Genomic DNA, 27,052 nt, shown 5'->3' on the forward strand with positions numbered 1-27,052 from the left:
CTGAGAGAAAAATCACAATATCTCTTTGAAACCTCCATCAATGTGGTATCTACTGAAAGCTATGAATCAGGTGGTTTGATTGAGACAAAAATCAGTGAGAACAGTGCTACCATGCCTGTGGGACATGGGAATCATACCTGTGGGAACACTGGCCCCTGAGGTTGTTGGTTGTTCCCACAGGTATGTTACCCATCTCCAACAGGTATGACTGCACTGTTCTCACTGATTTTTGTCTGAGAGTGTGTATCACACCAATGGCTCAATATCTCTAAATTTTGAGATATTTTCTAGTCTTCTTGGCTTAGATATATCATCTACTTAGTATTCCTGAGTTGTCTTAATAGATTCCATTCTCTTTTCATTCTTCAATGCTGTGTGTGGTCAAAAAAAAGCACAGGTAGTAGATTCCTTCAAAAAAAGTCACAAATAGTCACAATAGTCACAAAATAGTCAAAATAGTCAATGTGTTATTTTCCTGATGCACTTTGTGTGTAAATCTAGTCCATCTAGCCAATCATTTTCTGCCAACTTAGATTGCTGTTGGTACTCATTGGACTAGAGCACTGGATTTACACTATGGATGATGAATGCTATTTGTAGATGGTGCAGCATAGACTACATGCTGTAAAAGGTACTATAAAACTTATCTCCCCATGAGTAAGATGCAAACAGCAAGCAAGGTTAGCACTGACACAGGTGGCACTTCCCAAGTTTGAATATATGTAGATAAAACATGTTAATTATCTTGAACAAGTCATCAGAAACCATATGCCTCACACCACAGAAAGGCAGAAAGCTGAAGAAGCCCTTCTTGATGTCTATCTGGCTACTCTACTTGCTGAATCTCACTCATACCTTGATCCTCCAACCTCTTCTGACTCCAATTCCAGTGGTTCTGAGAGTGCAAGATCTGAATCATCTGATGAACACCTGTATGGTGCCTCCTCAGCCAGTAGTGCTGTGTTGAATGCCCTTCCAGGATTGTACTTGCAACATTACCTGGCCAATTGTCAACCCATCAAAAAGACAAGTGCCAACTTGGAGTTGCTTCTTGGCAATTGGAAATTCAATCATCCTGAGATTTTCAGATCCCATCTTGGTGTCACTCCAGCATGCTTTGACCTTCTAGTCAAGGCTCTTCAAGAGGATCCAGTTTTTCACAACCAGTCAACTTCAGAGCAGATGACAGTTCAAGACCAGGTTGCCATTGCACTGTATTGCTTTCAGTGCTATGGGAATGGTGCAACAACAGTGAAAGTTGCCCTTTGGGCTGGCATTGGTTATGGTACAGTATGCCTGGTGACTAATTGTGTTATGATGGTGGTGTGTTCAGAAAGGTTTTGGAGATCTGCACTTCACTGGCCTGATGATGACATGAAGGAGAAAGCCAAGGCCTGGGTGGAGGAGCACTCCTGCCCTGCATGATGGGATGGTTAGTGCATGGTTGATGGGACCTTGGTGCCTTTGCATGCCTGACCTGGTTCTTATGGAAATACTTGGTTTGATTGGAAGTCAAATTACTCACTCAATGTTCAGGTATGTCATCTTTTCAACTGATCCTTGACTCCTCTTAATATTTTCAAGATTGTATCAACCCCTGATCTTCAGATCATTGACTATGTTGTTGGCTTACCAGGTAGTCAGCATGATGCAACAGCTTTCTCTGATACTCACTTTGCAAAGGACCACAACATCTTGTTGGATGATGGAGAATTCATATGGGGTGATTCTGCATGTCCCCTGCATACCTGGTGCCAAGCACCCTACAAAAAGTAAGCTGCCAGCATTGAGCAATACTGTGGCACATCTTATTTTTCTAGGCCAGAACAGGATATCCCTGAGAACAAGACTCACAACTATTATGTCTCAAGGATATGTATCTGCTCTGAACATTGTGTTGGGTTCCTTAAAGGTCACTGGTCATCTCTTTGTGGACTCCAAGTCAACATCAACAATGAGGATCATATCAAGTATGCAGTGCTGTGGATCATCTCTTTTATCCATCTGCATGCATTTGCAACAGGGCATGAAACAGGCATTAACACTTCAACTGACTCATTCTGTCATGACCATGACACTGACATAAGCCCCTAACACCTACTCCACCCTCTTCCAACATGTTCCATGCTTCTCTGACCTCCTCCAACATGTTCCCATGCTTCTCTGCCCTCTTCTGACATGTTCCCACACTCCTCTGACCCTCCTGACACATCTCCACACCTCTCCAAGGTCCCCTGTCCATGTTCCAACCAACTCTGCTCAACTCTGCCCTCAGGCTGGTCATGTGGAGGCCAGACCTTCATCTGTGCTTCCTCTGAGGCCTTGGTCAGCTCAGCAGGCTGTTGGACTTGTGGCCCTGCATTCCAGATAGGGTTCTGCCCTCATGTTGGTTTTTCTCCATTCTTCTGCTTCTTTGGTGTTTACCCTCTCTCCCTTGTTGTAGTAGTTTCCTTGTCTCAGTTAAGGTCCCCATTGTCCCTATCCTCTATCCCTTGTGTCAGAGGGACTACTAACCTGTTATACACTTATTGGTTTGCATTCTATGCTGCACTGCCCTTGACCTACATCATATATAAGGCCATGTAGTACTCCATGTAATCAGTATGAATATTGAATAAAGTCTCCACTTCTGACTCCCTCTGAGTTTGCTCTGGAGTTTCATCTCCACTCCCTCTGAGTCCACTCCACCTCTGAAATATGAGGGCTGAGCTCACACAAGGGGGCAGCACACTAGCTGAACCCAACACCCTCTCATCTGACCTCTGGCCTCTGACCTCCAACCTCCAACCTCCAACCTCTGACCTCCAACCTCTGACCTCCAACCTCTGCCTCTGAAACTTTCCTCCATACCCCTCTGCTCACTGTTTGTTGCATATCTCACCACCCAGTGGCTGGATTTGCTTCAGACTTTGACTGCTGTACTCTGCAGCCCAACCTGCTCCTACTCTGCCCTAAGAGGAAGCCAGGGTGTTGTGTGACCTTGACACATTCTATTGTAATGGGATTCATATTATGGAGAAGGAGGCCCAATGGTATGCTGAATGGTATGGTGAAAGTGAAGAAAATGCAGGGAGAATGGAGGACAAACATGAAGAGTCAAGGGATGTTGCACTATTGGAGGGGAAAATTAAAAGGGAAGAATTAAAGAAAAGCCTATTTGAATTTTTGTATAGTAAGTGACAAAGAAGCTATTTGGAAAGTTGGGGATCAATAACAGAAGGGTGCATACTAGTAGAACCCAACCCAGCTCAGAGTTCCTCAAGCCTAATCTGCCTGTCCATCATCATGAGCTCATGTGCTTGCTGATGATCCCCCTCTTGCTGATGCTTGAGATGGAGCTGCTCAATCTCAAGTGCCATCTCTCATGCAGCTTCCCTCTTGATATGCCCCCATCCAGTCATCTCCTTTGCACTATTGAGACTCATCTGCAGTTGAGCTGCATGCTCACCTTCCACAATCTCACATGCAAGCTCCTGTGGGGTCTTTTTCCTCTTGACTGAAGAGTGGTCTGTGCAAGGTGATGCAGGATGTTTCACTGTGAGCTTCACCTTGGGCTCAGGAATGGACAATGGGGCAGTCACCTCCCCCTTGCTAGGTGGCCATTCAGTATCAAACCCAGGAGACCCAAGATGGGAGTTGTTCAATGGTGATGAGTCATGGGGAGCACTCTAGAACATTTGATCACATCAAATCAGTTATGGATCACACATGTACATAGTAACAGAATACCTCAGTGATGTCTCCACCTTCATCAAAGACATCAGCATCATTCTCAAATCTGTCAAGAACAGGGAGGTCAAGAGATGAAGTACTGTTGGATATGGCTACATGACTAGCTATGGGGCTAGTGCCTGAAAGCTCATGCATCCATTGATACCATAGAAACTTCACTTTAATGAGATCTGAAGATGCCACATAATTTTTGTTGAGTACATGTCCACAACACTTACCAACACTTACCATAGGCATTTGTGATCTCAGACACAGGTGTAATTTCATGTTCATGGTCTGAAACAATGAGACCATGCCCAGTCTCACCAAGCTGCTTGAAGTAGTCATTGTAAGTTGTGTGAAGGCTAATGAACACTCAGAACATCATCAAATGAACCAAGTTACATGACTCACCTTGAAATATGATTTTTCACAGCTTCTGTCAGCTTTTTTAGATCTGCTGGTCCAAATGGTGTGCCAGGTTTGTCTGTAATGAATAGGGCTCAGGCAATCTGGGCACAGCACTCAATGATAGTGAGCCCACTGCTAGCAGATGACTTGTCAAAGCCAAAAGCCACCATCCACTTCATATTACTCTTGACAAGAGTGAGCAGCTCATCAGTGAGCTGAGGCTGCTTTTTCCATCTGCCACCAATCAATAGCTTGTCTAGCAGGACCTGAATGGACTTACAGTACAAGAATACCATGCTTTTTCCACCTGTTGGTCACTCTGTTCTCTTTTTTGGACTTGTCTTCAACACCATTGAGAGGTGTGCATGGGGTTACTGTTCTGCCATGACCAGCAGGCTTCTTCAGCTCTTTTTTCTGGGGTGGAGTTGCCAGAGATAACCTCAGCTTAATACTATGGGGCATAGACCCAGAAGAAATCTACTAAAAGGATATGATGTGTATGTGGTATAACATGCATGATGGGGAAATGATGACTGACATGCTGAGTCAGCACTGGCATCTGTGAAGATGTTGAAGTGCTGTTTTTGCATTGTTTTTGAGTGGGCATGTCCAAAATGAAAATGAAAATGGCATGAAAGTGTGCTGTGAATTCCCCTTATAATCCACAAGCCAGATGTCCTTGACAGATCTGCAAACTCTAAAAACATGTTTGTGGTCTCAAATGCAGCTGGTGGATGCTATATATTATGCTGACCAACTCAATGCCACATCTCAAATCATCAGTCCACACCCCATGGAGTTGATGCAAGCCTTACTTTGCAATGCTGTGCCCTCCCTTGTGGAGATGGACCATATAACCTACAAACCTGCCAAAGAGCTCAGGAGAGAAGTGACTCATCCTGGTGGGCAGCCAGAAAAGCTTGATTTTTCTCCCCTAGCTACTTGCTTTCATTGTGATATGCCTATGCTTGATCAAAAGGTCTGGCATTGCCATCATAAATCACTTATGCTGGTACTGATCATGTCTGATAGCCTCTCATGTGCTCAGGATGTAAGTCCATAGTATTCTGTTCCAAACAAGTCAGTATGCCTCTCTTGAGTTTTGACCAATCCATTGTTCCAAACATCTTCCCAAGTGTCATACAGCTGAGTGGAAAAATGGTCAGTTTGGAGCTCAAAACCACAAATTGTTCTGCACTAAAAACAAGGAGTCATGACCTGCCATCCATTTGCAGTGATATTCACTCATGCACAGCTACATCTAGTTTCACATGGAAAAAGTACCCCTTGTTCAAGCCATTCTCAAACAGTTTCCTTGGGGTTGCATCAAGAAAGACAGTACTTTTGCTGATCAAGTTATTCTTGCATATTATGGTGTTCTGGTCATGAAGGTTTCAGTTATTGGAGCATTCCAGGAGGCAACAGTCCTCATATGGTCCACTCAGATACTTTTGGCCTGGTAGACCACAATTTACTGAGGGTCATGTCTCAGGAGGGTTACCAGCAAGGTTATCAGCTTCTCTGCAACAAGCATCTTGATGACAAGGAGGGCTGGAAGCTTGAAGATTGTTTGATGCCTAAGTTGCACTTTGAATCTGAGATGGAACCAACAATTGCATTGTCACACACCAAAGGTGTTTGGTGAGGTGAACATGGATATAGCTGATGAATGGAGATGAAGACCATAGCCCTCATGCAAAGAAGGACAGCCAGAAATGTTGGCAGTCATCCCTCACACAAGAATGAGTCATCAATGCCAAAGAAAAAGGAAGGAAGTGAGTTAAGCACCAATAAAAATTCTTAAGACCCATGTACAGCATTCCAGGTTTTGACATATCTCTGCCATTGCTGCAAATACTGAAACCATTCCCACACTCACTTGTAGTGCTCAGCCACATGATCCTACCTTCCAAAATTGGAGAGGATCTGCACACTCCACACATTTCTACAGCACTCCCTCTACAAGACACTCATTTTGCTAATTCCTCTGATATGGCCACCTCCACATCAATCATTTCACTTGTCCCCTTTGCTAGGGACCATGGCTATGTATATCTACCAGGAGTTCCTACCAGCTTCCATCCTGAAGTGTCCTGGTACATCCCACCCTCATCTGCCCCCTCTCAGCCCATCCAGCTTGGACAGTGCATTCTTTTTGTCAGTATGACCTCTAGGAGGATGTTCTTTGGTCACCTCAGGTCTGTCATGTGCTTGGAAAGGTCATATGTGGTCATTTCAGTCTCTCCAGTCCAAGAAGCATATGGATCCTTCCTCCCTGCTCCCTGCAACATCTTCATACCAGTCTTGTCCATCATTCTTCCAAAATTGTGACAGCTACAGTATAATCTACTGTTCTCCACTCTCCCTGATCACATCCATGATGAGTATGATGCACATCTTGCCTCCTTGTTGCAAGATACAGCAGAAGACACTCCCCCTTCATCCTCTCTACCAACAGAGCCTTGTTCATGAAGTTTTTATTTGCTTCACTGAGAGGATGGTTTGGGGGGGGGGGGAAAGTTGTGATCCCCTATGCTCCTGTCACCCCACAGACCCCCAAAGCTTGACCCCTGTTAACATCTGACTCACCCTGTCCACTTTTGGATGTATTATATCAGCATCAGATCAGTGCTGCCTCTCTGTCATCCCACCTTGGCCTAGAAGTGATCTCTTCAAGATGTGACATGCACAGCCTCCCCCTAATGTGATTTCAGTGTGCTTTCCCAGTTCCTGACATTACTTGACTCATACTTTGACATTCTGACTGTCCTTGACTCACCTATTGCCAATACTTACCAATCTTTTGACCTTGCTTACTGATTCTTTGCATTATGCTTACCAATGTTTTCTAAGACAATTACCCATTGCTTACATTCCTTACTCATCAGTTACCAATCACTTCCCAAGTGTTTGCACCTTGTTTTCCATAGGCAGGCAATGCCCCTGTACTGTATATAAATCACTGTACTTAGATAGCTGAATAAGAGGAAGATGTCAGAGAGCCCCTCTTGCCTGCAATTTATCACCTCTCAGTAATTCATTCAGCAGCTTTGATAGTTGAGACTTTATTAAGGGTCTAACTATCATCTACTTCACTTATCATCATCTATCATCAATCAGCTTTGCTCCAAGTCCTCCCTGAGCTCAGTCCAGCTCAGAGCATCAAATTAAGTCATCATCCATCCTTCTGTAGGCTGACAGCAGTCTACCCCATCACAATCTATTGCATTCTTGCTCCCTCTTCATCAGGAGCACCCCCAACCATCAGCACTCATCTCTGAGTGTTGTAGCTCACAAAAACCCACCCAAATCAAAGGTTCTACCATCTAGGTACTGCATAGGCACACCACCACTCACTCTTTTTGTCTTTTGTGTTGGTTTTGGTTGGTTTTCACCACTGAACCACACTTTGACTCACACTGGTCTCCCTGACTGTATCAAGGATAAGGTCTGCTGGGTTGGCAAACCTAGAACCCTGCACAAGCTTCATCATTTAGCTCAAGAAATTGACATGCACTACTGGGAATGCAAAGAGGAGGTTCAGCAGTCCAGTAAGCACCAGGAGTTGTCCTCTGGTAACAAGTCAACTCCCAACCCTGGCCACAACAACCAGTCTAAGCCTGGTCAAGAGAAATCCAAGACTGGCGATAGCTCTGGAAATGGCAACTCTGGTAACCAGTCTTCAGCTAAATCCACCTCAACTGGTCAGGCCAGCTCTAACATACCCAAGCCAGACTCAAGCAAGTTGGGAAAAGATGCCAAGCTGACACCAGAGGAGCACAAGTGTTGCAGAGATAACAACCTTTGCATGTTCTGTGGGGGCACTGGACATTTTGCAGATAAGTGTCCCAAGAAAGCTGGGAAAGCCAAAGCTCATGCTGCAGCCACTGCTGAGGCAACACCAGCCTCAACCTCAGGCTGTGCCCCTGAGGCAAAAAAATAGGTAGCAGCTCTCAGGACTCCACACAGACTGAGAGGTGCATTGACTCTGGCTGTGCACTCACAGAGGCTTGTCTCAATGCATCCACTCTTTCTAATCCAAATTCATTAACTCCCCATGTTTCTATTGTCAGTCACAGTTTGCCCCAGTTTCATACACTAGTGGACTCTGGTTCCACACATAGCTTCATAGATAAAGAATTTGTTAATCAACACTCTTTTGCCCCTTCCATGTCCCCTATCCAACTCTGGCTCTTTGGTGGGTTGTCAAGTTTCATTATCACTCAAGTGGTAGATCTTTTGGTTCAATTTGCAACTGGCAATGTCACCCTGGTAACCCTGTTTCTAGCCTTGTTGGATTCTGAATGTAAGATAGTCCTTGGACATGACTGGCTTACCTGCTACAATCCATTGATTGATTGGGTACTGAGCAGTCTAACTTTCCAGACATCTTCAGGAAGAATGCCAACCCCATCAACACCCCCTGCCACACCAGTCCTAACTGGTCTTCCCAATCCCAGTCTACCTGACCAGCTCAACCCCAGCCCTGCACCATCTGTACCATCTGTCAACTCACCAGTTTGCACCACCCTGAAGGCTCCCCCTATTGCCCTGATCAATGCAGCTGCATATATATGTGATTGCAAGGTAGAGGGATCCACCCAATTCCAGCTTCATCTACACCCACTGGACCCAGTCCTGGCCCAGTCAGCCTCTACCAGCCCTCCACTGGACTTGGCCAGTGTACCAAAGGACTACCACAACTTTGCTGATGTCTTTAGCAAAGCCAAAGCATCTACTCTCCCCCCACACTGGGAGTACAATGTTAAGATTGAATTGGAAGAAGGTACTACTCCACCTGTTGGAACCATCTACTCACCATCCCCAGTTGAGCTGCAAGCTCTCTGGGCTTTCATTGATGAAAACCTGACTACTGGTTTCATCCAGCCCACTTCTTCCCTCTATGCTGCACTGGTCCTCTTCATAAAAAAGAAGGACAGTTCACTCCAGTTATGTGTTGACTTCCAGGGGCTTAACAAACTCACCAAGAAAGACTGGTACCTCCTACCACTAATTTCTGACCTACTAGACTCCCCTAGTCACACCAAGATCCACACTATAGTCGACTTGAGGCACACATACCACCTTGTCTGGATTGCACCCAGTGATGAGTGGAAAATGGTCTTTAGAACATGCTATGGGTCCTATGAGTGGTTGGTGATGCCTTTTGGTCTTACCAATGCCCTGGCCACCTTCCAGTGGTTTGTCAATTCAATCTTTGCAGATATGTGTCAAAGTTGTGTCTCAACCCTGGCTGGACTCAGCCTCATGTTCATTCAGTCTGGCCTCAGCCTCACCAATCCCATATCTCCAGTTAGTCTAGCGCAGTGAACACTGCTTTGCAGTGCTTGTCACTTTGGTTGAATCCTGCCCAGTCTTGTCCCCGGTCCACCCTGTCCTGGTCTCCATCACATTAGTCATACATTACTAATACCATTCTTACCAATCACCTTAGCAATCTTTGCAAGACTGGCATTACCAGTCTCTGTACTATAGTTGCCTCTAGTATATAAACTTGTAGATACTTGGCCTGTACCCTTTGGTCTGAAATCAACAAAGTTACTCTGATAATCCCATCTCGGCCTTGGACTCAGACTGAGACCCACACAAGGGAATAGCACTGCAATCTCAGTCTCTAAGTCCAATCAGTCCACCCCTCTGTATCTTTGACCCTCCCCCTGATCCTGACCCCTCAGCCTTGCACCCACTTCAGTCTCCAGTCTGGCCTCAACCTGGACTCCACAAACTTGACAGTATTTCAGATTCACCACTTGTGTGGGTCTAACATATCATGGTAACAAAGACCTGTTTCCAACCTCCCCATGGCTGCTCTGCCACCAACCCTGACTCTGCCTCAGCCAGTGGGGCTTGCTGCAAGACAGCACTAGCTGCCTTGGGCACCACTAGGTGCTCTCCAGATCCTGTCCTTTCAGGGGCTTTTCAGCCTGGACATCCAATACTCCCACCCCATGTCATCCCACTGCTCCCATCCCTGAGGATGACCCTGGCAATGATGGGCTAGGTGACGATGATGATAACAATCCAGATGATGATTACCCTGGCAATGGTCCTGGTGATGATGGGCCCAGTGACAACCACCCAGATGAGAACAATCTGGAGGACAATCCAGACTTCCCAGACCTGGACACAGAACCTACCATTATGGTCCTGGACAACCTTGCAGTGGCCATCAAACTGTTGGCTCACAATGCCTGCACTAGTCCTGAGTCCTCAAGCAGGACCAAGTTATATGAGCCTGACACCTTTGATAGCACCAACCCCAAGAAACTTTGTGCCTTCTTCATTCAGTGCGAGTTGAATTTCCAAGACTGGCCTTGGGCTTTCAGGACTGACTTTGCCAAGGTCATCTTCACACAGTCTTACCTCAAGGGCATGGCTCTTGAATGGTTTGAGCCAGATTTGCTCAGACTTGATGACCCTGATGACCAGCCCCTCTGGATGGACTCCTGGAGGGAGTTCATTTTAGAGTTACAAACTACCTTTGGCCCCCATGATCCAGTCACTGATGCTGAGAGTCAGCTTGACCATTTACATATGAAGGATAGTCAGCACATTAATAGATATGTAGTGGACTTCAACTGGCTTGTGTCACAAGTCTGGGGCTACAGAGATGGTGTGCTGTGCCATCACTTCTATTCTGGGCTTCCAGACCAGATTAAGGACAAAGTCTGTTGAGTTGGAAAACCATGGACTCTTCATGAGCTCCACCATCTTGCTCAAGAGATAGATGCATGCTATTGGGAGTGCAAGGAAGAAGTCTAAAGGGCAAGTAAGCACCAAGGCTTGTCCAACTCCAGCAACAACAATCAGCCTGAGACTGGTCAAGAGAAAGCCAAGACTGGCAGCAATAATACTGGTTCTACCCAGTCCAAGCCAGCTTCATTGAAGCCAGGCAACAATAATAACAGCAACTCATCCAAGCCCAAGCCTAGCAAACTCAGGAAGGATGAGAAGCTCACCCCAGAAGAACACAAGCATTGCATCAAGGGCAACCTCTGCATGTTCTGCAGAGGCCCTGGCCACTTTGCTGAGAAGTGTCCCAAGAAGACCAGAAAGGCCAAGGCTCATGCCACAGCCACCACTGCAGCTGCACTGGCCTTGGGCTTGGGTTCTACCCCCAAGACAAAAAAATAGGTAGTGGCTCCCAGGACTCCACACAATCTGGGAGCTGTGCTGACTCCAGTTGTGCAAACTTGGAGGCTAGACTCAACATGTCCACTCTTTCCAGTCTGAACTCTTTGACCCTGTATGTCACATTAGAAAATCCAGAATTACCTCAGCTTCATACTTTAGTGGACTCTGGTTCCACTCATTGTCTTATAGATAATCAATTTGCTAATCAACACTTGTTTACCCCATATTCAGTCTCCCCAATCTGACTCTGGCTCTTTGATGGAATGTCTACTTTCACCATAACCCAAGCAGTAGATGTCAATATCTGCTTCACATCTGGTGATGTCACCCTGGTAACCCTGTATCTAGACCTGTTGGATTCTGAGTGTAAGATAGTCCTCAGACATGACTGGCTCACCTGCTACAATCTGTTGATTGATTGGGTACTGAGCAGTCTAACATTCCAGACTCCTGCACAAGGAATGCCAACCATGTCAACACCCCCTGTAAGCCCAGTTCCCACTGGCCTTCCTGACCCCAGTCCTAGTGACCAACCCAGCCTTGCACCATTTGTACCAGTCTCTGACCCCCTGGCTCACACTCCCCTGAAGGCCCCTCTTGGTTCCCTAATCAATGCAGCTGCCTTTGTGCATGCCTGCAAACTAGAAGGGTCTGTCCAGTTCCAACTTCAGCTCCACCCCTTGGACTCAGTTCAAGCCCAATCAGCCTCAGCTTCCCCTCCTCTGGCCTTACCCAATGTACTGGAAGAGTACCATGATTTTGCTGATGTATTCAGCAAGGCCAAGGCCTCAACACTCCCACCACACCAGGAATATGACCTGAAGATAGAGCTCAAAGAAGGAACAACCCTGCCTCTCAGCACCATCTACTTGCTGTCCCTGGTCAAGCTCCAAGCCCTCTGGACTTTCATCAATGAAAACCTGACCACTGGTTTCATTTGGCCTACTTCCTCCCCTTATGCCACACTGGTCCTCTTTTTCAAAAAGAAGGACAGCTCCCACTGGCTCTGTGTAGACTTCTGCAACCTCAACAAGATCACTAAGAAAGACCAATACCCACTATCACTAATCCCTGACCTCTTGGACTCACCAAGCTGAGCCAGGATCTATACCAAGATTGATCTCCAGCATGCCTATCATCTCATCCAGATTGCCCCAGGTGATGAATGGAAGACTGCATTCTGGACTCAGTACAGTTCCTATGAGTGGTTAGTGATGCCCTTCAGCCTCACCAATGCCCCAGCCACTTTCCAGTGCTTTGTCAACACTATCTTCACAGATATGTTGGATGTCTGTGTGGTCATCTACCTAGATGACATTTTGATCTACTCTGGAGATAAGGAGTCTCATAAGCAGCATGTCTGAGAAGTACTCTGCTGGCTTCAGCTTCACAGCCTTTATGCAAAGCCAGAGAAGTGTGAGTTCTACTCAGACTCAGTCGAGTACCTCAGCTTCCACCTTTCCCCTGCTGGCCTCATGATGTCAAAGGAAAAAGTCCAGACCATCCTGTGATTGGCCTGAGCCTTGCAAGGTCAAAGACATTCAATCTTTCCTCAGCTTCACTAACTTCTATTGCCAGTTTATCTTTAATTACTCAGACATTGTCATACCACTGACTCAGTGTGAGTCAAAGTGTGGTTCAGGGGTGGAAACCAACCAAAACCAACACAAAAGACAATGAAAGTGAGTGGTGGTGTGCCTATGCAGTACCTAGATGGTAGAACCTCTGATTTGGGTGGGTTTTTGCAAGCTACAACACTCAAAGACAAGTGCTGAGGGTTGGGGGTGCTCCTGACAAAGAGGGAGCAAGAATGCAATAGAAAGCAATAGGGTAGACTGCTGTCAGCCTACAGAAGGATGGATGGCAACTTAATTTGATGTCCTAAGCTGCACTGAGCTCAGGGAGGGCTTGGAGCAAAGTATATTGATGATCGACAAGGATAAGCAAAGTAGATGATAGTTAGACCCTTAATAAAGTCTCAACTATTGAAGCAGCTGAATGAATTACTGAGTGATGATAAAATGCAAGCAAGAGGGGCTCTCTGATGTCTTCTTCCTTTCAGTTATCTAAATACAGTGATTTATATACAGTACAGGGGTGTTGCCTATGGAAAACAAGGTGCAAACACTTGGTAAGTGATTGGTAACTGATGAGTAAGGAATGTAAGCAGTGGGTAATTGTCTTAGAAAGCATTGGTGAGCATTGGTAAGGATAAGTAAGCCAAAAAGCAAAGAATCAGTAAGCAAAGTCAAAAGATTGGTAAGTATTGGCAATAGGTGAGTCAAACACAGTCAGAATGTCAAAGTATGAGTCAAGTAAGGTCAGAAACTGGGAAAGTGCACTGGAATTGCATTAGGGGGAGGATGTGCATGTCACATCTTGAAGAGATTGCCTCTGGGTCCAAGGTGGGATGACAGAGAGGCAGCACTGATCTGATGCCAATATAGTACATCCAAAAGTGGACAGGGTGAGTCAGATGTCAACAGGGGTCAAGCTTTGGGGGTCTGTGGGGTGACAGGAGCATAAGGGATCACAACTTTCCCCCCCTTACTGTCCTCTCAGTGAAGCAAGTAAAAACTTCATGAATGAGGCTCTGTTGGAAGAGAGGATGAAGGGGAAGTGTCTTCTGCTGTATCTTGCAACAAGGAGGCAAGATGTGCATCATACTCATCATGGATGTGATCAGGGAGAGTGGAGAACAGTAGATTATACTGTAGCTGTTGCAACTTTGGAAGAATGATGGATGAGACTGGTATGAAGACATTGCAGGGAGCAGGGAGGAAGGATCCATATGCTTCTTGGACTGGAGAGACTGAAACAACCACATAAGACCTTTCCAAGTGAATGACAGACCTGAGGTGACCAAAGAATGTCCTCCTATGTTGGAAAATCTGTGTATTAGTTTCAATGCATCACAAGTGATTGCAATGCCTGCAATCAAATGCATAATTAAAATGGCATTGCAATACTAAAGTTTTCTACATAATCAGACTTACAATAGGCATTGCTATGGCATAGCAAGGTAATATTTGGGGGTCAATAGTACAAACATAGTGCCATCACCCCTACATTGCAATGCAATTATAATGTAATTATAATGATTGTTATGATAGCCTTGTCATGTGACAAACATCCAGACCCTGGGCACTGCTGTCCTACCATAATTGGACTTGCAATGTATTGCAATGAGAGCCAAGGATCGCAATACACTTCAGACTAAGGCAACAAAAATTTTATATTATATTACCTTTTGTAATCTTATCTTATCACCTGACCACAATTCTATTCTATTCTGATTTTGATTTTGATCTATCTTATCTTTGTCTACTACATGCTATGCTATTAGTATCACCTTACATGGAAATCTTTACTAATACAACCCATCCCCAATCTAACTAGTAAGTATTACTAAGTATTTTTTATGGCTCTGATCAGGATTCAAACCCAAGGACTCAGTGTTAGTTAGTCTAGTGCCAACTAGTAGTGAGACTTACTTTAGCATGTGTTACCATTAGTCCATGCGACCAATCTGCCTACACAAGCATCAACACCTCTTAAGGAGCTTTTCAAGACTTAGACAAAATTTTCGAAATTGCATACAAGTAGTATTACAGTACACATGCTTGTGACTAACAGTAATGACAATTAGTAGCTACTTTGCCCATCTACCTCTACCATGATGTCCACTAGACTTATTCTGTGCTGTAGTACCAGTACTGGATTCCACATTATTGCTATTGGCGGTGGCTGAGTTGGTGGTGTTGCCCATGCCAGGAGCAGGTATGGATGTCACATTGATGTGAACGTTCACATTGGCGATTGAGACTGAATCCAGAGTGGACAGACCAGAGCTACTTTTGTGAATGTTGGAATCAGCAGCAGCTACCTCATCTGTATCATCATCTGACAACACAGTGGCATCCATTGCTGCCATGGCAGCATTGATCTCTGCAGACAGGTCCTCCATCACACTGGTCTTGGACTTGGTAGCCCCATTGGGATTCCCAAACACAAAGTGATTCATCTCTGCAACAATGTTCTGGATGTGATGACCCATCCACTTGCTGATAAGCACTTGTTTGTATGTGCGGAACACTTGATAGTAGTCAATTTTTGAGATTTGTCTGCAGCCATTCCCTGGGAACTCTTTGTTGGGTGAAAGTAGAAACATACACTATAATGATGGGGATTGAATCAGTGACATGTGGTGCTGTATCAATGCAAGCAATCTACTTACCACTGTGGCCACCCATGCAATAGACCCTGGTGTCACCACAGTGACCTTCCATTTCTGCCCATTTGTCCTTGGCCCACCATGATGAACAAAGCCTTCTGTGAGGGACATCTTGCCCCACAGTGCTCCCTTCAAAATCTTTTCCCTGCCAGTGCAAACTTAGAACAGTAGTAGTTTCGAACACACCAGAGCGAGTGGCTTCCAGTTCATGAATGTTTTGCACACATCAACTTTCATGTCCTTGAACAGAAAAGGGAACCAGATGGTGAAGCATTGGTTAGGAGTGCCCACATCATTAACACCAAGCATCTTGATGATTTCAGGAACTTTGAGACAAGATACAACTGGCAGGAAGTGGTTCTTTGGTAGCCCAAAGATTTCATGGGCATTGTCACGTAGTTTGTACAGAATGTCAGAATGACCATTTTGCATTGCCTGCATGAACTAGGATCTTGTCAGTACAGGAGAACCAAGCAACAAATGTGAACGTATGATGTCGAGAAAGAAGTGTGTATGTCTCAATCTATGTAGATGTTCCAGGAGAATCGAGTCAAGCTCTGCAATGAGACTGTGTTCCTCCACTGCAGTGCTGGCATAACACTCAGCTGTTGCAAATATGGGAGTGGGGGACATAGACACTCAGACATTGCATTAGTTAGTGGTGTTCACAGCAAGAACATCTCCATCATGACAGCATACTTCTTCCCAAGTGTCTTGATCTCACTATCATATGTGATAATGTTGGCAGGAATGTCTTTCACAGACCAGTGTGTTTTGTTTGCCTCGAGGATGGTATTCTTCTCCAGTAGCTCTTGATTGTGGGATTTCTCTACATCAAGTTGCAGTTGGATGGCCTTCAATGCCTGTGAAGCAGTCAGTAAGAGCAGGAATTTGCATAGGCATGGTACGAGCCTCTGCAAGACCACCACTGCCATCTCTTGACCCAGCTGATGCACTTGTGGTCCATTGGTTACCTTCACCAGTGTTGGCTTCATCTAAGTCAGTGAGTGCAGACAGAGAGTGCCCACTGAGATTCATAATGGTTGTGCTCAGAACACATAGACAGAGTGTAAGGGGACTGGGCAGTGGCATTGTCAATCAGTTTCTTGATGACCTTTTGAATGTGGGAGTGGTGTGTTGTCACACACCAAAGGTGTTTGGTGAGGTGGACATGGATGTAGCTGATGAATGGAGGTGAAGACCATAGCCCTCATGCAAAGAAGGACAGCCAGCAATGTCAGCAGTCATCCCTCACACAAGAACAAGTTGTCAATGCCAAAGAAAAAGGAGGAGGCAAGTTAAGTGCCAATAAAATTCTTAAGCACCCATGTATGGCATTCCGGTTTTTGACATATCTCCACCAATTCTGCAGACACCGAAACCATTCCCACACTCGCTTGTAGTGCTCAGCCATGTGATCCTACCTTCCAAGATTGGAAAGGATTTGCGCACTCCACATGTTTCTACAGCACTCCCTCCAAAAGACACTCATTTCACTAATTCTTCTGATATGGCTGCCTCCACATTGGTCGTTTCGCTTGTCCCCTTTGCTAGGGACCATGGCTACATATATCTACCAGGAGTTCCTACCAGCTTCCATCCTGAAGTGTCCTGGTACATCCCACCCTCATCTGCCCCCTCTCAGCCCATCCAGCTTGGACAGCATGTTCTTTTTGTCAGTATGACCTCCAGGAGGATGTTCTTTGGTCGCCTCAGGTCTGTCATTCACTTGGAAAGGTCTTATGTGGTTGTTTCAGTCTCTCCAGTCCAAGAAGCATATGGATCCTTCCTCCCTGCCCCCTGCAACATCTTCATACCAGTCTCGTCTGTCATTCTTCCAAAATTGCGACAGCTACAGTATAATCTACTGTTCTCCACTCTCCCTGATCACATCCATGATGAGTATGATGCACATCTTGCCTCCTTGTTGCAAGATACAGCAGAAGACACTCCCCCTTCATCCTCTCTTCCAACAGAGCCTCATTCATGAAGTTTTTATTTGCTTCACTGAGAGGATGGTTTGGGGGGGAAAGTTGCAATCCCCTATGCTCCTGTCACCCCACAGACCCCCAAAGCTTGACCCCTGTTGACATCTGACTCACCCTGTCTGCTTTTGGATGTACTATATCGGCATCAGATCAGCGCTGCCTCTTTGTCATCCCACTTTGGCCTAGAAGTGATCTCTTTGAGATGTGACATGCATGGCCTCCCCCTAATGTGATTCCAGTGCACTTTCCCAGTTCCTGACATTGCTTGACTCATACTGTGACATTCTGACTGTCTTTGACTCACCTATTGCCAATACTTACCAATCTTTTGACTTTGCTTACTGATTCTTTGCTTTTTGGCTTACTTATCCTTACCAATGCTTACCAATGCTTTCCAAGACGATTACCCATCGCTTACATTCCTTACTCATCAGTTACCAATCACTTACCAAGTGTTTGCACCTTGTTTTCCATAGGCAATGCCCCTGTACTGTATATAAGTCACTGTACTTAGGTAGCAAAGAAAAGGAAGAAGACATCAGAGAGCCCCTCTTGCTCGCAATTTATCATCTCTCAGTAAATCATTCATCAGCTTCAATAGTTGAGACTTTATTAAGGGTCTAGCTATCATCTACTTCGCTCATCATCATCTATCATCCATATACTTTGCTCCAAGCCCTCCCTGAGCTCAGTACAGCTTAGGACATCAAATTAGGTCACCATCCATCCTTCTGTAGGCTGACAGCAGTCTACCCTATCGCTTTCTATCACATTCTTGCTCCCTCTTTGTCAGGAGCACCCCCAACCCTCAGCACTCATCTTTGAGTGTTGTAGCTCGCAAAAACCCTCCCAAAGAACAGGTTCTACCATCTAGGTACCACATAGGCACACCACCACTCGCGTTCATTGTCTTTTGTGTTGGTTTTGGTTGGTTTTCACCACTGAACCTCACTTTGACTCACAGCAGTATGCTACTGACCCTGACCAAAAAAATAGCACACCATGATGCAGCCATGATGCCTCTTACTGAAGGGCTGGTGCATAATATCAGGTCAGACAAACCTCATGGCAAGGGAAAGTCACTGTAGATCCATGGCTATGCCATCCTTACTGGGGAAAGGTGTATTGAATTCGGCAGAGGATTGCAGGGGCTAGGAATGGATGGAACATAAAATAGTAGACTGCTGCAGAATTGGGGCACAGGGAAGTCGGCACATGACAGAGGCCACTAGTGAGCACAGGATGGCGATGCAAACTGATGGTGCATGTGGAGTCAATGAGGTACTACTTAAACTGGTTAGAACCCAGGGTTAGCATGATGACCTAGATAACTTAGCTGGCTAGTCATGGATCAATTCAATTTCCTGGTTGAACACCTTCTTGGGATCATACCCACAGAACAATTCAGGGAATCTACATTTCAAGTTCAACAATAGATCACAGGGAAAGGAGAGATATGCACCAATTAGACAGACACTGGCATGACTGAGAATCTCCTTCTCATACTGGCTTCTAATGTCCTTGTCATCCACAGGCTCTCCTGTCTTGGTGTCTACCCAACCAACATGTAGAGTACCATCTTTGAGGTGGCTGTCAAAGTGCTTAATAGAGCCCATGATCCATGCCATGTTGATGCAACCTTCAATAGTGAATTCTCCATGAGCTTCCATCTCCTGCTGAGTCCATGAACTATGCCATGGGCTGACTTTGGCAAACCCAGTTATGACTGATGACTTTTTCCAAGTTGATGATACCATGTGATTTGCTGAGTTCCTCAAAGGCAGAAGCAGGTTCAAGAGTAGGGAGATCGAGCTTGAAGTTAGCACAAGGTACAACATTGACATTCTGGAGCACACATTCTGCAAACTGAAGATGTTGAATGCCATCTTTTTCATGGAGAAGGTGTGCACACTGTAAGCTTCAACTTCCTGAGTGACTATATTGGTGGCATCCATCAAACCTGTACTGCGGGTCCATCTAAGATGGGAGTTAGTTGTAGGTGCCAAGCTGGGTTTAATGGGTTATGCACCCAATCACAGCACCAGCCAGGCATAGATATTCACCCCAGCTTTTGGAGTTCCAGCAGTTGAACAAGGTTTCAAGTGAGATCTTGGACTCTGAGTACAGGTCATCATTGCCAAAGAGGCTGTGGTTTGGTGACAATGGCAAAATAACCTGGGTAGGCCGAGTAACAAGCTGACCAGACACTTTTTTGGTCTTGATGGCACCCAAGATCTGCAGCAAGTTGACAAGCATAATAATATGGTGAGCAAGCTCCAATTTGTTGTCCAAGCCATCAATCTCATGCCCATTCTCTGGAACAGCAGAAAATGGAAGGATGTAGTTGAGATCCATGCCAAGAGTAGCATAGATATAGTCGATGAGTGCCTTGACATCCTGCTTGGACCCCTGATTGAAGGGCACAACAGTGAGTGCTGAACCCCAGGCACCAAACCTTTGGTAAATGTCTTGGTAATACTCCACAGTGCAGTGACTGTAGTGGGAAGTGGTGATAACAACATGGGCACCACTGGAAATGAGGCCCTTTAAGATCTCAACACCAATGGAACCTTTGCTGACACCAGTGAGGAGAGTGTTCTTGTCCTTGAAAGTCGTTCCAGGCATGGCAATTTCATGAAGAATGGCATCTCGTCAGAAGATATGGATGTGATTATAGAGACCTGAGGTCAAAGAAACTGAGAGGAAGAACAATGGTTGCAATGATGTTGATGAGGCTGGTCAGGGCCCCTCCTCAGCAAATGGACAACACCTTCATACAGAGCCTTGATATGGCTCTTCCGGTCCTGGCTGATTCTGGGTTATGAGTTGATGACTGTCCAGAGTTTGAGGACATCTTATTGAACCTTTTGAATGTTCATGGTAGAGATCATGTCACCACTGGTCATTTCTTCCACATATGCTTCCATTCTGTGAATGTTCACATGAACAACCTCAGAGTAGCACATACTCACAAATCTCTGTGGTTCAAAGATGAAAAGATATTATTAGCAGTAAGGTAATAAATGAACCAAAGCAAGGAGGTGACTATGGTCAAGGGAAAATAACCTTGTATGCTGTATGGATCTATGAAGTAATGAAAATGTTGTTATTTTGTGGGCTAGACAGCTTGTCAATCCTCAATACACTGATGATCAGAAGGGGGACTTGTCAGTTTCAAATGAAAGGGTTTCAGAAGGACTATGTATGAATAGACCATTTCAGAGGTGCCCTGCCACTTTGTGCATCATTTGCACATGAAGGAACATGTCAGTGTCGATTGTGTCAACAACAAGATACTTGCCTGGTCTTGTATGATCTGGATATAGAAGGGCACTGTGAATGATTGAGTGGACTGAAATAATTTCAGATGATCTGTGTGGTTGCACACATACCCTCCAGAAGTTGAGGTGGTTGTCCTTCCAGAGCCGTTGCCCAATCAGCCAGGCATCATATGGCTGTAGCAAGGCTAAGGGGAAGGTTTCTTCACCAATGACACAATTGAACAAAAGTACAAGTTGCCCAAATATGTCTTTCTCCTGAGTCTTGACAAGCACACAGTCATAACAAGGACATCCATGGAAGTTAGGATGGCAATGTAGATAATCTGTGTACTGACACCAGTCAATGGTGGACTCGAAGTTCACTTTGATGAAGTGATATTCCATGATCTTTGGTGAATATTAGAGATACCAGAAACTGAACAAAAATGATGTTTCATCTTACCTTGTCATTCCTTTGGAATTGAATGGGCTTCCCTATAATGTTGAAGTGTTTATTGAGGAACTCACTGAGCTTTCCATGGAATCGATTGAATGCATTGTTGGTAACACTCTTCTTCTCGATGTCCTTGAATGTTAATGGTTCTTTCACTTCACTACCAAACTTGACATGGAAAAACTCCTCCTCAGGTTTGTCAGTAATGGCTTCGAGGTTATCCAGATTTGTTGGTTTTCCAGTCAACCTGTAAGCATCATATTCTGTAATCCTGCCATGAATATGTTCAAGAACCAGTCTGAGATGATCAACATTGAGAATCTACAGAAGTTTAGGCATGCTGAATACTAACAAACAATTTAGGACTTACTTGCTGAGCAATGTCCTTGAAGTTTGTTTGTTGTTGATAAGCTTCCTTCAAGGGGCCATGCATTTTCTCATTTGGATTTGTGTTGAAATTGTGGGTGACACCCTTGGCTTCGATGTCATTGAACATGTGCATACAGGTATGGTTCTTTGGAAAGTTCCAGTTTTTCCCTGTATGTTGCATCTTCTCTGCATATTTCTGGTCAGGAAACAGTGAGGGAGAGCTACAACATTGAAAGCAGAGCTGACCTGAATCAATGAATTGAAAGTAGCAAGTGCCTCCTGCCCAGCAGCAAGTGTGTGTGTCATATGTAATTTGAGCATGGTATATATATCAAACTCGATGTAAGCATGCAGACAGTGTAACAGGAGGTAACTGTCTTTTTCTGTCTCATGGGGGAAGATGTCATGACAGGTGAATATGGTTATCTGTTCAGGAAATGTCAGTGAAATCAGAGCTTGGTAAGACACTTACAATACCTTGGATAGGTCCTCAAACTTTTGACCATCTGTGTATGAAACTGAAAGTGCTTCCTCGAAATGATTGAGACCATGCCAACAAGGCATCACATTGAGACCAGTAAATTATCAGCATGACTGCTTCATGCAATGAGATAGATGCACTTATGTTCAACTTTTCCCATTGTCTGATGACCCATTGTCTCGAGAATCCTCAAAAGTTCTCCCCACAAATGGTCACCAAATTTTCCCACACAGTTGACATGGAGTCTATCCCAACACAATGCTCAATAAACATCCATGTTCCTGACCTCCCAGAAGGCACTCTAGAGGCAATTAGAGCTAGAGCAAAGGTAACAGCATGAGCCACTTACATCTACATCATGTAGTCCCTGTTTCACCAGAATTTGTTCCTTGCCATCTGCTCGGGTCTGTGAGTGTGCTTCCTGTAATGTCTTGAAAATGTTCTCACTGGTACGACATTCACAGTCCTTGGGGAATTTTGATATCTCATTGCAATGGATAAGGCAAATGGGGCAAGGGTGATTTGACATCACACCACATATGAGTGCCATGACTGCTCTGAGTGACAAAGATTGTCAGCCTGCATTCATGATATTTTGGGCAGCATATCCACTTACTGCTCTTCATCATTAGCTGAAAGAATTAGTACAGTAGGAAAAAGTCGGCATGCAATGCCATCCCAACACCTTACCCAATAGCCAGTTTTTGAGTACTCTGATATTGTATCTAGTATCTTCTTGAACAATTCATGCCAAACATGATTCTTGAACTTGGCAAATGATTTCTTTCCAGAGTACTTCTTGTCTTCCTTCACCTATTAGAAGTGCAATACAGAAAATCAGCCAGTGTACTCAATGCTATCAACAAAGGAACTTACAATTGGTAACCACCCAACTACATGGCCACCACCTAAACCTTCACCATTATGGATCCAAGTAGGTAGATTCGCAATCTGCACAACAACTGGATACCCTTTATGTTGACCAAATGACAACAACTTGGCTTTATCAGCATATAAAACAAATGCTAGAACTTTGCCATCCAAAGGTAGATTACTCTGAAAAAAAATTGTTGAAGTTGCATGCAAAGAATACTAATGACATACTTGTACATCCCAAAATTCATTAGCTGTCCATGGCTCATTGATGAAATGAACAAATGAAGCACCATTGAACTTGGATAGGTCCTGAGCATCGAATACAAAATATGGGCCCACACCTGAATCCTTCAAGAGATTGCAGGCCCAATCCCACAACGAACCATAATACATCTTAAATTCCATCATCTCACCTCCAAACAGTGCACTTATTATCGTCGTCTGAAACTGGGCTAGGATGTAATTAGGGTTGACAATGACAATGAATAGATGCCACTTGCTGCTGTCATGCAGTGCAAAGCAGCCCACTGAGTGCTCTCAAGATCATTGTAATTATTCAGCATCCAGTCCTCAGTGTGAGAACATTTCAAAAGCTTGAGGATACAATTTGCTTGCTCCTTGTCAAGAGCAGCATTGTGGATAAATTCTGAGAGGTCAAAGTTGAGATGGGTTTGGGACAGGTACCACAGAGTGGTGCATGGATCCAGTTTGTATGTCTTTGGTGCATGACCTCAGGTGAACTCAGCAAATGGCACTTTCACAGTTGGCTTTCCAGCATTCAGGTGGTATTTGACTTGGATATTGTCAACAATGTTGATATTGACCTTGGGTTCAGCAACTGCATAACATATTGGCATGGAAAATATGTGATCACATATCAACATGCACCATTCAGTTCACCATTCACACCCATGTCAGCACCAGCAGGTGGCTTGAGATCCATAACCATGGGCCAGAATGTAGCAGGCTCTGCTAACAATTGTGAGAGTCCAATTTGGAGAGTAGCAGGAAACTTACCTGGTGCTGGCTCTGTGTGTGTCTCAACAGTGGGCCCTGTCACTGATCCACCAGTAAGAATGCCTGTTCAAATCGATCCAGTGGTAAATCAGAAATAAAATCAACTGGTAAAATTCCTATGTACCTTCTCAACAAAGCAAGTCAAAGTGAGTGTGAACTTCATTCATTTTGCAAGCCCACCTGATGCACAATTTGCGATGAGGTCCTATTCCAGTCAGCTTGAATGTTTTCCCACACAATTCGCAGGTAGTAGTGTGCTTTTCCGGAGGCATATTACTGGTCAACAAAGGGAATGCATCCTGTGAGAGTAAAGACAGTAAATACAATAAAGAAAAATGAGTGGACAGCAAAGCAAGATGCAGACAGTAGTGGTTGCTGTTGCAAAGGGCATTGCAATGGCATTGCCAGCATATTGCAACTCTGCACTCTCACATGCAATCTATTGTGAACTGATTATCACTGTGTAAAAATCTGACATCATTGCAATGGACCAAATAATTTTCCAACATAGAGGTCATACTGACAAAAAGAACACACTGTCCAAGCTGGATGGGCTGAGAGGGGGCAGATGAGGATGGGATGTACCAGGATGCTTCAGGACAGAAGCTGGTAGGAACTCCTGATAAATATACATAGCCATGGTCCCTAGCAAAGGGGACAAGTGAAATGATTGATGTGGAGGTGGCCATATCAAAGGAATTAGCAAAATGAGCATCTTTTGGAGGGAGTGCTGTAGAAATGTGTGGAGTGCACAAATCCTTTCCAATTTTGGAAGGTAGGATTGTGTGGCTGAGCACTACAAGTGAGTGTGGGAATGGTGTTGGTATCTGCAAATTTGGTGGAGATATGTCAAAAACTGGAATGCTGTACACAGGCACTTAAGAACTTTCATTGGTGCTTAACTTGCTCCCTTCCTTTTTCTTTGGCACTGATGACTTGTTCTTGTGTAAGGGATGACTGCTGACATTTCTGGCTGTCCTTCACATGAGGGCTATGGTCTTCATCTCCATTCATCAGCTGCATCGATGTCCACCTCACCAAACACCTTTGGTGTGTGACATTGGCTTACCTGCAAGGGGGCTCCTTGGAACTTCTCTGAGGAGTGCCCCCAGTCATTCAATAACCTCAAGGCTGCCTTCACCACCATGCCAGTCTTAACTCATTTCATCCCCAGGGTCCCCATCACTGTCAAAACTGACACATCAGACTATGCCATCACTGGCATCCTCTCTATCACCTGCAGTGACATCCAGATACATCCAGTCACCTTCTACTCCCAGACTCTGATGGCCCCAGAGTTGAACTATGATACCCATGATAAGGAATTGCTTGCAATCTTTGAAGCATTCTGGACCTGGCACCATTACCTTGAGGGCTTGGCCTCGCCAGTTGATGTTGTTACCAACCACAAGAACCTAGAGTACTTCTCTACCTCTAAAGTGCTCACCCACCACCAAGCTCACTGGTCAGAATTCCTGTCTCAGTTCAATATGATCATTATATTCAGGCCCAGTAAGCTCAGGGCTAAGCCCAATGCCCTAACTAGATGATGGGACATCTACCCCAAAGAGGGGGATAGTGGCTATGCCTGAGTAAACCCACAGAACCTGAGACCAGTCTTCACCCAGGAGCAACTAGTGGTCTCCCTTTGCACCACTTACCTTGAGTACCCAGTCTTATGGGCAGTTGCTGATACCAAGGCCTGACTGATGCTAAATGCATGCTGGCCCCAGACTTCAAGGTCAGTGACCAGGTATATGTCAAAGCCAAATACTTCTGGTCAACTCAGCCTTCCAAGAAGCTTTCAGAGAAAAACCTTGGACCATATCCAGTCATAGCTCAGGCCAGTACCCATTCATTCACACTGCACCTGCCAGACTCAATGTGCACAGTCCATCTGGTCTTCCACATTTCCCAACTCAAACAGCCATCCCTAATACCATCCCAAACTGGACTCAGCCACCACCCCCACCAGTCAAAGTCAATAGTGAACTAGAGTTCAAGGTGGCTGAAATCCTCAACTCCAAGGTTGACCAGTGTCACCAGTGTTGGCTTCAATACTTAGTCCATTGGACCAGCTACAAGGGGACTGATGAAGAAGCTACTTGGGTACTTGCCACTGAGCTAGACAATGTGTCTGAACTCATACAGGAGTTCCATTCCTGCTACCCCAATAAACCCAGCCCTTTCCAATGAGGACTGGCTTTGACTGGCCTCAGTTTCTGTTCTGTTTCCTATTGGTATCTAGTTTTCCTTTGATCTCTTACTTACCTTGTTTTCCCCTTCTTGTTTCTCTTACTTTATTGCATAGCACTGGACACTGGACATGTCACATTTGCAGATAGGGATAACAAAGGTGCTATGCTAGTGTACTACTTGGCCTCAGCCATGGGCTCATCTTCCCCCTCAGCCTGTAGCCACTCTGCTTCCTCATGCAGCTCATCCAAGTCAAGCTCAGACAAGCCTGAGTCTGAGGGGGGGACCACCACCCCAAAGCCATAAGACTTGTTGATTATGGCCTCAAGCATATCAGCAATGCAGCCTGAGTTCTCAACTGTGGCCTCTTAGAGTTTGAAAAGGCCCACCAAGTTGTTGGCAATGAGCCCTGCAATGTCAATAAGCTGCTTGAGCTTGTCTTCCAAGCCTGAGAATTCCCCTGCCACAGCCTCCCTAGCCCTGCTCCCACTGGCCTTGGGCTTGTCAATCTCCAGCACCTCAGTCAGTCTCAACTTCACCCACTTCTTCTGGCTCAGCCCAGGTTCAGGCATCTCTTTGTCAGCCTTCTGCTTCTTGCCTTGATCAACCTTGGCAGTGGCCTTGGGACCAGCCTCAGTGTCCTTCCCATCTCCTGGCCACCAGCACTTGCTCTTCAATAGGTTGCACTGGATGCAGGCAACCCATTTCTTATTGCTGTCTATGAGGAACTCACAGATGACTTTAGCCCAGGAGCAGTGAGTACATCTAAAGAGGAGATTAAATGAAAGACACACACCAGGTTGAAAGGATACTCACCCAGGGTCCATTACCACCCTCTTCACTTCACCCCCAGCCTCACCACTAGCACCCCCAGCACCAGCCTCATCACCCTTGCTGGAC

General features: G+C 45.2%; 6 protein-coding genes across 6 annotated transcripts; 1 reads left to right on the plus strand and 5 right to left on the minus strand.

The window, feature by feature from the left end:
- Nucleotides 1–768: 768 nt before the first annotated feature.
- On the plus strand, nt 769–1,425 carry F5J12DRAFT_893276 (uncharacterized protein; the record flags this gene model as incomplete). The annotated part of the gene is made up of 1 exon (XM_051747640.1): nt 769–1,425. One exon carries the CDS (start codon nt 769–771, stop codon nt 1,423–1,425), a length of 657 nt encoding a protein of 218 aa, XP_051599502.1.
- A 1,937-nt stretch (nt 1,426–3,362) lies between these two features.
- Nucleotides 3,363–4,584, minus strand: F5J12DRAFT_893277 (uncharacterized protein; the record flags this gene model as incomplete). Its single annotated transcript, XM_051747641.1, has 6 exons — nt 3,363–3,668; nt 3,730–3,902; nt 3,961–4,076; nt 4,126–4,198; nt 4,256–4,356; nt 4,403–4,584. The coding sequence occupies 6 exons, from the start codon at nt 4,582–4,584 to the stop codon at nt 3,363–3,365; spliced, it is 951 nt and encodes a 316-aa protein (XP_051599503.1).
- A 10,582-nt stretch (nt 4,585–15,166) lies between these two features.
- F5J12DRAFT_685291 (uncharacterized protein) lies at nt 15,167–15,955 on the minus strand (the record flags this gene model as incomplete). Its single annotated transcript, XM_051740302.1, has 3 exons — nt 15,167–15,451; nt 15,518–15,656; nt 15,696–15,955. Coding segments are annotated over 3 exons (684 nt in total), but the record flags the coding sequence as incomplete, so codon positions are not given.
- A 2,884-nt stretch (nt 15,956–18,839) lies between these two features.
- Nucleotides 18,840–19,343, minus strand: F5J12DRAFT_783249 (uncharacterized protein; the record flags this gene model as incomplete). Its single annotated transcript, XM_051742830.1, has 1 exon — nt 18,840–19,343. One exon carries the CDS (start codon nt 19,341–19,343, stop codon nt 18,840–18,842), a length of 504 nt encoding a protein of 167 aa, XP_051599505.1.
- Nucleotides 19,344–19,512: 169 nt separating this feature from the next.
- F5J12DRAFT_721406 (uncharacterized protein) lies at nt 19,513–20,142 on the minus strand (the record flags this gene model as incomplete). Its single annotated transcript, XM_051741311.1, has 1 exon — nt 19,513–20,142. A coding segment is annotated over one exon (630 nt), but the record flags the coding sequence as incomplete, so codon positions are not given.
- Nucleotides 20,143–20,717: 575 nt separating this feature from the next.
- Nucleotides 20,718–23,796, minus strand: F5J12DRAFT_905944 (uncharacterized protein; the record flags this gene model as incomplete). Its single annotated transcript, XM_051748722.1, has 12 exons — nt 20,718–21,167; nt 21,223–21,534; nt 21,584–21,778; nt 21,829–22,008; nt 22,060–22,113; nt 22,215–22,324; nt 22,409–22,620; nt 22,680–22,876; nt 22,940–23,119; nt 23,168–23,352; nt 23,436–23,655; nt 23,695–23,796. 12 exons carry the CDS (start codon nt 23,794–23,796, stop codon nt 20,718–20,720), a joined length of 2,397 nt encoding a protein of 798 aa, XP_051599507.1.
- Nucleotides 23,797–27,052: the final 3,256 nt, after the last annotated feature.

Source organism: Pisolithus orientalis (assembly GCF_024613125.1).
Source record: "Pisolithus orientalis strain OTSU chromosome Unknown F5J12scaffold_16, whole genome shotgun sequence".
NCBI lineage: Eukaryota > Fungi > Basidiomycota > Agaricomycetes > Boletales > Pisolithaceae > Pisolithus > Pisolithus orientalis.